At 31.9% G+C, this 12,157-nt stretch overlaps 1 protein-coding gene across 18 annotated transcripts in view; it reads left to right on the top strand.

Annotated features, from left to right (window-relative positions):
• Positions 1-12,157, top strand: part of LRRIQ1 (leucine rich repeats and IQ motif containing 1) — a 119,207-nt gene that overhangs the window by 69,142 nt on the left and 37,908 nt on the right. For 2 of the 18 annotated variants that reach the window (XM_084514915.1, XM_084514917.1), the window contains exon 24: positions 9,959-10,270. The exons of 14 other annotated variants lie outside the window; for them this stretch is intronic. In XM_084514915.1, the coding sequence (XP_084371041.1) occupies positions 9,959-9,966 (8 nt within the window). In that variant the 3' untranslated portion in view covers positions 9,967-10,270. Of the gene's footprint in view, positions 1-2,570; positions 3,151-9,958; positions 10,271-12,157 lie in introns of those variants that run through there. 2 more of the 18 variants (XM_084514914.1, XM_084514918.1) reach the window with 1 other exon arrangement.

Raw genomic sequence — 12,157 nt, forward strand, 5'->3', positions numbered from 1 at the left:
GAATTCAGAACTTTACTTAGGCAGGTGTGCAATTGAGCCAAGTATACCTAAACTGGAATCTTGTCAATTAACCTAGCCATATGTAAGTCCAAATTTGCCTCACATTCATGAGTCCATGCTCAGATTTGGCTGGAAGCAATTCTTGGGAAATTTTGAAAGGGAAAAATGAGTTTGTACCTGTTTGCCTTGCATTCAAGCTCACCGTCTCTGGGGGTGTTCAAGGAAACATTGTACCTGGCCCTTAGGGACATGGTTTACTGGGGGACATTTGTAGGAGGGTGATGGTTGGACCAGATGATCTTGAAGGTCTCTTCCAACCTTAATGATTCTATGAATTTACATAGAATATGAAGAGTCTGTGTACATGTATATGGTACCTTATTTAGTATTTCCATTTTATCATATCTGTTCCAGTGGCATATCCTCATATGCCACCATATGCAAAAGCCATCATATGCTGAATAAATAGAACATACAGACTGCGTGGAAACAAACAAACAAAAACATGGATGTCCAAAGCTTAGAAGCAGTAGTGTGACTGTTCAAAGCCGTATCAAAGAAAGAAACTTAATCTCAAGCTCAGTACCTTAGTTAGTTAGTGCAGGTTTAGCCTACCTTTCCTGCCACTATTTTATCTGTTTCTGCCTTTAGACATTTGGTTCATTGTGGAAAGCGAGTGTATGTATGCAAAATATTATTGAAATTTACATCAAAATGCAAGCATTGTAGTGCCATGCTTTGTTTTTCATGTTAAGGAAGATTGTAGTCCTTTGACCAGCCAATAAACATTATTTTTTGTCAGTAACTTTATGTTGGGAGCTTACATGCGATCTGCAGAGCCTTCAAGAAGACAAGCAATGCTATTCTGCTTGATCAGAATACAAAATTGTTCTTCTACCTGAGGTATTGATACTATAGATGACATAGCCAGAAAACACTAGGTTGTGAATTAGAATCAAGGGTGCAGCACAGGGTGTTTACTAATATGTAGATACTGTCAACCTGAGATACTGTTGACCAGAATTCAGAGCTTCTATATTTAGAATTTGGATTAACATTCTGTATGTTATCCACTGTCCACCTGCACAGTGATTTCACAGTTGTGTTACCAGTCATTTCTGCCCTCATTCACAGAAAAATTCATTTCCTATTTCCCCTCTCACACCTTTTGACCATTTCTTCCTCTCTTGCCTGGAAAAAATTGCCTTGTGTCTGTTCCAGAGTGGGAGTTATTTCTGTAACAAGAAGTTGAAATGATTTTACTCTGTATTCATAAATTTTGTGGACAACATATTCTAAATCAACAGAGAATACAGACCAGTTCATTGCATGTTGGAAATAAACTTCCTCTATTTAAGCCCTTTACCTTTACAGACAGGTAGCTAGTACTTTGGCAGAACTTCACTCCATCTCCTTCATAAATTACTAAACAAATATATATATATTAAAAAAAAAAAAAAGTTTCCCACTTTATTTCTTTAAAGAGGGAAATGAGAGGAGAAACCTTAGCATCAATAGTAAGTACACATGTGTTATCTGTTAAATAGCAGAATCACTACTTTTGAAAGGGGATGCCCTCGGAAGTGAAACAATTAGAACAGTTTTAGGTTTTCAAACTGGAACACATCATGGTAATGAATATTTAGGACATAATCTAGTTAAAGTGTAGGATGAATGTCTTTCGTCTTTATTGTGTCTTCAGTTTGTGTTTAACTATACAAATAGAAAAAAAAAAAAAGAATTAAAAAATAGAAGGTATAAGTTAAAGGGTAGAAAGCAATGAGCTTAATATCTGATTTTTATGTGCAAAGAGTCTTTATGGCTTAATTAAACAGTAGGTATCATTTATATTTTCTTATACGTTATCTTGAGGAAGTAATTAAAATATCAGCTGCAAATATAACTATTGTATTTGTACAGGTATGATTTTCTGATGTTTATTGTTTTAGACATTAATGAATGGTATACACTTATTAGACAATGGGAGTGTAGCAAATGAAAACCTAGATTTTGTCTGAATATGGATCTATTGAACATAAAAAGAAAACCTTGTAATTAAATAATGTCATCCTCTCCTGAACTTATTAAAATGAATCAATTCTGAGATAAAGGATATGTTCTATCATAATTTGCCTTTTCATCTAGCCTACAGGGTTGTATAATATACCTGCAATATCTAAACATAGTGAAGATACAGTGTTGATGTAATATGCAACATTCTTAGGTTCAAATTAAATGAATAACTGTTTAATTATCATTTTATTTTATTTTTTTTAGTTCTTGAAAATACTCTCTAGAAATACAAATTTTCTTTCTCCAAATCTTGATACAGATAAGACAATATTAAACCTAAAATATAGTGATGCTATATGAAATATTTTAAACAGGCTTTCTGATTGTTCACAGTGTGTTAATAATTTATGTATATTCTTCTTATATTTTTTAATTATAAATATATATTCAGGAGCTTTAGTTTTAAGTCTCTTGCTTCAAATCTAATTTTGATTTCTGAGAAAATAATAACAATAGGTGAAAGAATAGACTTATTTGGCTAATGTTTTACAAAATAGGTTTGAAGAATTATTTCTTTATGAAGATCATCCTGTTTCAAAAATCAGGAGGAACTGTTGACATCAGATTTTGAAAACTTGTGGAAAGCTTTGATCCCATGGGACAATTCATATCTTTAATTTGACATATGCATTGTAGGAAAACAGCATGGTTGAAGAGATATATGAAAATACATCTTTCAAAGTTTGAGTGACATCATACATTTTTATTAAATTTTGCAAGTCCTCATGTTTTGCTTACAGATGTTATGATAATCCCAAAAGGGGACCATTATTTCACATTCTAGTCCAATAGCACACAAGTTAGTCAGAGACAAACTGCTTTGCATTACATGCTTCATCAGCACATAAGGAAATGTTCCTACAGACAATATACAATTTAAAAATACAAGCAACATGTGAAGGCACAGGCATTGGGATGGTACTTAAATATGTTTATATGTATGTGTGCAGATGTATGTATGCATTAATATATGTACATACATGTGTTTATACACACATGCATATATTCTGAATATGAATAGATATTAATTGAATAGTGTAGTAAATTATTAACAATTACTCTTTAATATCATTTGCAGTGTCAACATGCATTTTGTAATGTGATTGCTTTCTCTCAAGCTACTGTTTCGATTTCTTTAAAATTAATTTATTGTATGTAGTCATACAGATTTGTGAAAAACTTCTATTTAAATAAATAGCATTTTTGGACAATAGTTATATATTGTGATATTAGTTTTATTAGGTTATAATGTAAGTCATGGAATATGCGAGTGTGCTTACTATTTCTCTTAAGAAACTATGTCTTGATCAAAGAAAAATAAAAAATGACTTGATATACTGAAAACCTCATTTCCGATGATTTGGTGGACATTTCCTGGGATTATATGTATTACATTGCTTCTTTTGGAGTGATGGGGTTAAGCTTCCAGCCAGGTTGTTAAGTTTCAGTTAGCACTAGTTAGCTGAGTAAAAAAATACATGTCTGTTTACTATTGTGATGAACATGCTTGGGTATTTTTTATTTTTTTTTTGATAATGACATTTCAAAGATCTCAAAATTCTGGAAAAGTTACAAGGAACACAGAAAATGTTCATCATTTCCTATTTTGCAGCAAAACATGTTTTTAGAGAGCTTTCTAACTGCTTCTTTTGTTATCTGGAGGCTATTTCAGTCATTGATATAATGTAAAATACAAAGTATTTTGGACAAAGTAGATTAGAAATTAAAGGAAGAATCTATCTTTGACTGCTCTTTTCTTGGGAAGTTCCAATTAGTCCTGGCTGAATGTGTAACAGAGCATCTCTACCAGCTGTGGGTCTGTAATTACGGAGTGTGTAATTCCATTCATACAAAGGATGGATATCTACTTTTACCAACCAACAGTGTGACTGCTTTGTCCTAGTGCAGCAGTATAAAACTAAAGAAGGAGCCCCCGGGCCTAGCACTTTTTTTTTTTTTTTTTTTTTGCTACAAGCTTTGGAAACAGTATACATCTTTTGGAGTAATCTTTATTCCTTATACCTCAACTATTTTGGTGGGTTATCCAAATAATTCCTGTTCAGTGAAACTGGAAGGTGGATTCCAATCTTGAGAGCAAGTTGGAAGAATGCAGTTGATCGCCTGGGAGTCCAGTCAAGTTACCTAAATCGTGTATTATTTGTATATGATTCACTTACAGTTTCTCAGAATTTCATGAACTATGTTCTAATTAATTTTGTAGGTAAAGTGATTTATTAGCACATATATTTATTTTTAGTCATAGCCATATTCATATCCATCAGTGGCACATCTATACCATACAGTTCAAAGAAGTGGAAAGAATATAACTTGGTTTCACGCAGGAATGTACACAGTGACCATTGCCAGGAACTTTAACTTTTTAAAAAATGCATTGGATTATATTATCAGGATATGTTTACTGTAATTTGGGAACCTGTGGTTCTAATTGTCAATAATGTATTTCCTGTCATTCTATTCTTACTGATGACTAACCATTAAAAAGTAAAAAACATAATGGATACTGTATTAAAACATATTTCACAAATATGACTTTGATAATGAACTTTTTCAGGTGACTTTTAATTATTTGTTTCTCTTCAGATTGTCAGTAGAAATAATACTTATTTTTTCATACCGTTACAAGAAGAAGAGGTAAAATGATCTTCTGGTTATGTCATATAATTGAAAGATAAATATCAAGAATCCATTTTAAATTGTCTGTTTTACAGCTTTCTGATAGCTCACAATTATGAAATTCTTTGCAGTTTCATGTGAAAAAAAATGTAGCAAAGCATTCTTATAGTTTGTTATTACTAGTGCTCATTGAAGAATAGAACTTGAGGCTTTGGGGTGTGGTAGTTTAAGTGGTAATTTGAGATAATTAAATGAGCTTATTAAAATATGTCTATGTAATGGTAAACACAATTTCTTAGATATTCTGTATTACCAAAACTGAAGAAAAAAATTGAATTGATACTGCTTCTAATCACTGATGCTTTTAAATATATGTGTGAGAGTTAAGAGAAAGCACTGAGAGTGAAATGCTAATATTAATATTTTTGTATGTTTAAAATATTTTGTTATTTGTTATTTAAGGACATTTAAATGTACATTGAACTGTAGTTAATAGGCATTTGTTAGCTGTTTTCATCTTTTTTAAATGAGCTATTTTCAATGGAAAAATGGCATCCGCTCCCAGGAAGCACACATTATTTGTAAACAGACATTTTTTAAGTTTAGTCATCATTAATTTAGCAGTGGTCTGAAAAGGATCAATAACCACATTCTAAATATAGTCTTTCTGTGGTTCTACTGGCTGAATTGCCATGTTTACAGTAAAATGCACTTATTACACATCTCCCAGGCTTCAAATTTGTATGCGAGATTAGGGAAGCAGTTTCTAAGCCATGCGGCACTGACAAAAATGACAGAATAATGCATTTCCAGAGAATCTAAGGTCTATCCCAAAATGTGATGAAAAAGCATAACAGAAACCTGTACTGTGGAAGGGAATCTGTCTTTTAAAATCAGAACTCTGTGGCTTTGTTTCTTATTATTTAGTGTGAGCTCACACAACAGAACTCTCACATTGAAATATTTTCTCATTTTAAGGAATTAATGGCTCTCCACCAGCCCTTTAACATGTAAAATGAGTAGGTTACTTATGTCCAGTACATCCAAAAAGAGCCAGGATAAAATAAACATAAGGAGTTGGATATCTTGGAAAAAATCTGTCATGGGTTTGGGTTAATCATCTCCAGAAGAAATTCAACTTGATGCCTGAAATGTAAGACTTCTTGGAGAAAGCAGTAAAGCCTGAGGCAGTGTTGATCTGAAGGAGTGCTCTCCATGGGTCAGAGCTGCTCTGCTGGCAGAGTGCAAACCCAGTTCACAGCAGCGGTACACTGAAAAGTTGTAAAAGACTGCCGGGGCCTTACAGTGCACGCACTCAAGCTTCAGTTACATAGTTTTAGTGGCCCAGTTTCTTATTATAAAACAAAACTAAAAAATAAAAGCTGTGCCTAATTTTCCAGCCTCCTGTCCATCAATGATAATGTAGGCTTTTTCTCTGTTTCTGGAATGAAGCAATCCTGAAGTACTGTAAGTTTAAAAATGAATAAATAAAATGTCATTTATGTGCATTCATGCAGTAAACTTCAGCATTTGGATATTTATAAATGATCTAGGCATAGAACATTTTTATTACAATTTTTGCTTTTCACATTCAATTAAAAAAAAAAAAATGAAGAGAGAGAAAAAGATTTTCTCTTTGCCCGAAGTTCCTAAAGAGGAAGTTCAGGAATACATTCCAATTTAGTATTATAAGATCTCAGTGTAGTTCTAGTCTTCAGGATTCCACTATTCTACTGTTAAATATTTCTGATTTTGACCACATATTTCACCTGCTCATGTATTATCTCTTTGTTCATGCCTCTACTGTTTTGCAGAGTTGCAACTTGTGGTGGTATCAGGACTTTATTAATGCATTGGAAATAAATGTGTTTGTTCCAAAAATCTTCTGAAACTTGAAATTTATACAACATGTAAGCTATGTCACCTGTGCCTTCCTAGCACAGCAGTTAAAAGGAAGTGCGCATTAGGGGAAAAAATATTAAAAATCTTACTGCTATTTTGCTAATGACTAACTACCTCGTGATGACTTCAGTAGGAATGAGATTTCACCCAAAATTTCATCAGAGGTTGAGAACTAGTTTATGGCATTGTTGAATAAGGAAGCACAATATTTCTGATAGTTTCATTTGCGTCTTCTGAGATCTTAGCTTTCCTTTTCTTGAACTGTATGTGCAAAAGCTAGGTAGTGTCTGCTCAGACAATATATATAGATAAGTTGACTCCATTTCAGATCCACAACATTTTATAATACATAAGGCAATCATTTTGGATGAAAAGACCCCTGAGTCCTGAAGCATTTCAAATCCTTTTCCATTTGACCATTCAGTGACCTGATAACTATTTCCTGTCCCGAAGTAAGGTTGTGACCCAGGTCTTAGAGTGCAAAAGACAGATAATTTTAGAAACAAGTTAAATCCAAATGGATTTGGTTGGAGGGGGTGAGGGAGAATAAGTTTGGCTAAACTCCTCTAAAATAAAATGTTAAAGCACTTGGATTTAGTAAGTGTAGGTAAAAGTAATTGTAGAATTTGTTGTCATTTGTTTGGATGCCTGTGGACTGTAGTCAATATTGGGATGGTTTGTTTATTCATCTTGCTTCTACTCAAAAATAGCCAAATGCAAAGGTGTTCATTTTACATGGAAAAAAAATGCTAATGATGAGATCATTAAAAGTACATTTTCAGATACATTCCAAGTATTATCCAAAATAAATATTTCAAACATTACATTTATCTTGGTAAGTGAATGGTATTTGAACATAACCCATGGGAAGTGTGCTCTGTGTCCATAGAAATATCACAACTGTTGCACTACACAACGGCTCATCTTGCAGAAGTATAACCATTTTGTATGGAACTAAGAACAAGGAATAAAATGGATTCTTATAAACATTTTATAGGAACAAATACTTGTTTCAGTTGAACAACATGATTCATATTAAATCATGATTAAAGAAATATTTCCCATAGTTATGTTTAATAGCAGTATCTTTGCATACTTCAAATACTCTCAAAGGTGGACTTAAGGAAGGCCTTTATCCCAGAGCATTTAATTAATTTGAAAATGTAATTGATTAAACTTTCTTATAAAGGAATTATTTTTATCCTATTCTATAAGGTGAACAATGGTGTTATGGAGAACTGGTAGCATTAATGAGGTCAGAGATCTACAGCTATCCAAAAATGCTATTTTTCATATGATAATGTATTTAATATTGAATGTACAACTTAGTCTTTCTGTTTTTTTATAGCTATTAATGTTGTGGATCACACAGATAATATATTTCAATAATGTGCAACATTTTTTTCAGGCAAAATATTGAAATCACTCAAGTTGAAGTCAGGTTATTAAAAAATTTATATTGTTCAGGTCTAATAGTATAGATTACCTTTCATGTAATCTATAAAAGGAGACAGTATATATGGTGGACTTTGATGATTTTATGAGGAACTGTATGAGCACCTCAAATACTGTAATAAAAATCTACAATCTTTCAGTGATATCTGTATAAATTCTGTGATATGCTGTGTATTTCTCTCATGTACATCTTCCAAATTTATACTTTTACGGTTCAACTCTTACCATTTACAATACAGACCCATTTTAGCAGTTGTTTCACATTCTTAGGTTTGTTCTATTTTGGTGTATGCACTGCAGATATTTTACCTGGCTTATGTGTATAAAAAAAGGTGGAAATAATGTATTTTCTAGTTATTTTATATGTGTGTGTGTGTGTGTGTATACTTGTATTCTCTCAGATTCATAAGAAAGGATGGATGCAGAGATAATATTTTTATTTATTTATTTATTTATTTATTTATTTATTTTACATGACAGTCTAGAATAGTTCTTCTGTTGTAGATTTCCTGTCAGTTTAACGAATTTGATTTATGGCTATAATTTCATAATTTACTACATTTTTAGAATCTTAGAGATAACCCAGTGCAGGTAACCAAATAAACAAATTAAAGTTGCCAGACAAAAAAAATATATATTTTATTTTTCACAATCATTATTAAAGAAGGAGATTTTGAATAACTAAATTTTATAAATGTATTTAAGACCATTAAGTGTAAAAGTTACTAAGAAACTGAATGTGAAACTGAAGTCAGTACCCTAAAGCACTTTCATGTTTCTTTGTTTTGTTTTGTTTTGTTTTTCTCATATGAAGCAAGCTCAGTAATTTTCAGTTTATGAAGAGAACAGGGATTTATTTTATCAAAGCCAGATTATTTTTTTTTTAATATCAAAGTTAAATTTACTGAGAATTTGCTTTAGTATCTCATGGGTGTATATTTTGTAATTGAGAAATTAGTAGTGAATGTAAAAAGAAAAGAAACTATGTGCTACTAAGGCAGAAAGTTCTGATTTAACCTACCAATGACCTGGCTTTGTTTGTTCAGATGACAGTTCTAAAAGTGTGCAGAGAATATTCCCTTTTAATACAGTTATTTGCCGCAAGCCCTGACCTCACTGCCTGTCAGGGAGCAGGTCTGAATTGGCCCTTTCTCTGATATCGTGACATTGCTTCTGTTGCCTCGATTGTGACCTCTGATTGCATGATACCCCTGAGAGTTCAATTTAATAAGCGTGACTCCTGACTCTTAGCCAGGTCTGCCTTCTTAGGTTTTGTCAGACTCTACTTGTACTCTGGTCTACATATGCTAAAACATTGGCTGTCATCATACCATGTGAGTTGTGTGCACTGTATTCAAAATTCTCTTTCAAACATCTTTCATTTATTGCAAATGGAAATATTTATAAAAACTTACCTGTAATAAATTTTAATAATTGGTTCTTCCATAGCTATGTCTGTTCTGTTTTGTTTTGTTTTGTTTTACTTTTGTACAAATAATTACAACTATTTCACTTTATTAACAACATGCATGTTATCATGCTAATTCCTGACTTTAAACTTTGTTTTATTTCCCCAAAGAGAGTGTTATATCTTTTTGTGATTTCCCATCAACAATGTTCATTATAGAAATGGTAGGGATGAATTCCCTTTTTTCATTGCATAGTTAATACAGTTGCACAAGGAGACAGTACTGATGTCACAGAGCACTATGAGAAGTAGTTAAGTTATTCAGGACTAGTCAAGTGAAAACTGAAGAATCTGTTTGGAATTTGGGAACAGGTAAGTAAAATTAAGACTTTTTAAGTACTAAGGAAAATTGAATATATTGGTTTTAGTGACTATTTTGCTACCTCATTGCATTCTATTCTCCTCTTTTCCTCCTCTTCTAACCAGAATCCTGAGGGAAAGTTTGTTCAGAGACGTGGCTGCCTTGAGGATGATGATGCTATTCAGACATTTCTCCAGTTTTAGTATACCTTGATGTGTTCACTGAACCAGACTTTGGAGAAGTTCAAAGATTTCAGAATTTCAAGAACTGTGTTACAAGATACAGAAAAAAATTTACTTGTGTATTTACTTATGTATATTTTTTGTATTCTTATTGCTAATTCATATACCATTTTCCAGTTGCTGTATCAGTACCTCTAATGTACTGCTTTTCATGTACTGTATTTAGCTTTACTGATCTGAAAAGAAGAAAAATCTTGCTCCATCATACAAATGTTATATATTTTATAATTAAAAGATTTTCTATTAATATTTCTCCATTGTTTTAAAGGATTCTGTTCACCTTTTTGCTCAGATTATTTTGTGTTACAATTTACCTATCTTGAATGAAAAAAAAAGGAAACTATATTAGAGTCTTTCTTACAAAACATTCTCTAATATAAGGTAAAAAGCAGACATTGTCTTGTTACTTTAAAACTTGCTAAAAATACAATGTTCGTTCTCCATGACAGTGTCTGTTACAAATCCTAACTGCTTTGTTCAGTTAAATTTTTATTTATATATTTTTTAAGAATTCCCATGTAAGGTACTATAATTTTAACAGAGTAGTTTAGTCTGTAAGATTGTAAAACTTATCTGTTTCATTATTCTGATGTAAAATGTATAAAGTTATCTACTGAAGTTCTTTAATTTCAAGTGTGAGTTCACTTATATAATTGGACTTTATGTGCTTATTGTCCTTTTTGAATCCTGTGCTAATTGCAGAAGCTTAAATAAGTGGCTACGAATAAGCAAAGTTAGGAATGGACAACTGTTTTACCTGTTGTTGAACAACAGGCAAAACAAACTATACTTTTAAGTTTATTATTTATGGCAAATATAAATAGAATGCACATGAGGGAAATTCAACGATTCAGAATCATCATGGTATTTAACTTATGTATATGTCAGCAAGGTGGAGGGTTTAGTGAACTATTAGAGGTTTAGTAAGAAATAAACTAATTTAAACCCACCTACTCCAATAATAAAATATTAACAATCAAGCATGTTCATTTTCTCATTAAAAATGATTTAAATAAAGGTCAAAACAAAATTCCCTGACAGAACAGGAGGATCCAGGGTAAAAATAGTCCTTTTTCATTATTCAGTGAAATAAATCATTCAGATCTTCTTTGCATAGAAAAAAATATGCAGTTGTAACAATAACTGATTCAAAATCAGTATAATTAAGTTCAATTCCCCTAGGGCTAAATACTCTTGAATGTGTGTTGATTTAACTAAAATGATGTGCTATGTTTAAATTATTGCACTTTTCAAGTGTTTATAAGCTGAAAATTTCAATCTAGTTTGTAAAGAACTCTATAAAAGTACTAAGCTCTTTGAACAACACCAATTAAGAATTAGTCTGGGGAAACTTGCCAGCAAATCATGTTTATGCTTTTGTTTTCACCTGTCCTTTACAAAGGGAATTCCCTTTTTTGAATAGATCTGGAATTTAATATTGTTTATTTTCTTCTGTGATGTATAAACCAACAAAATAAACAAATAAATAAAACTTCTTAAGAAGAATTGGTGTTTTTATATCTATCTGTATTTATTGCCTATGTAAGTCCCTGGTATTTACAGTTATTTTTAAGATGAAGATAAATATATAAGAATTGTATCTGCTTGGGGTTTGCCTCTCTTTAGATGTTGAGTCTGAGACTTTTTGTTTCCCCGTTGAATTCAATAAGCATTAAATCAAGCCATGTTTACGTTTGACATAATGGCAGACCTGATCTTCGGAGATACCTCTGCATTTGACTATGAAGTAAATTAATCAGCCACCTTGAACTTACTCTGTGTAGATTTTATGTGTGTATTTGACAATGTAAAGTTGTTCTACTGTTATTCTTTACCTCACTGAGAAAACTATGAAGTGTTGTCACAGTACCCTCATCAAATGTCAACAGGTATTTCCAGTCTACATCAGAAAGTAAGCCAGAAATAGTTTCACCCACACATAATAAAACACTTTTAAATCCAAAATTATATGTATCCATAATAGAGGACACGACCAATTCACATGTATTCAAAATTGAACTACATTAACAGAAAATTGTTTCAGTGTTACTCTGCACTGATAAGTACCAATGAGTGAAACTC

The sequence above is a fragment of the Aythya ferina genome (assembly GCF_964211825.1).
Source record: "Aythya ferina genome assembly, chromosome: 1".
Taxonomy (NCBI): Eukaryota; Metazoa; Chordata; class Aves; order Anseriformes; family Anatidae; genus Aythya; species Aythya ferina.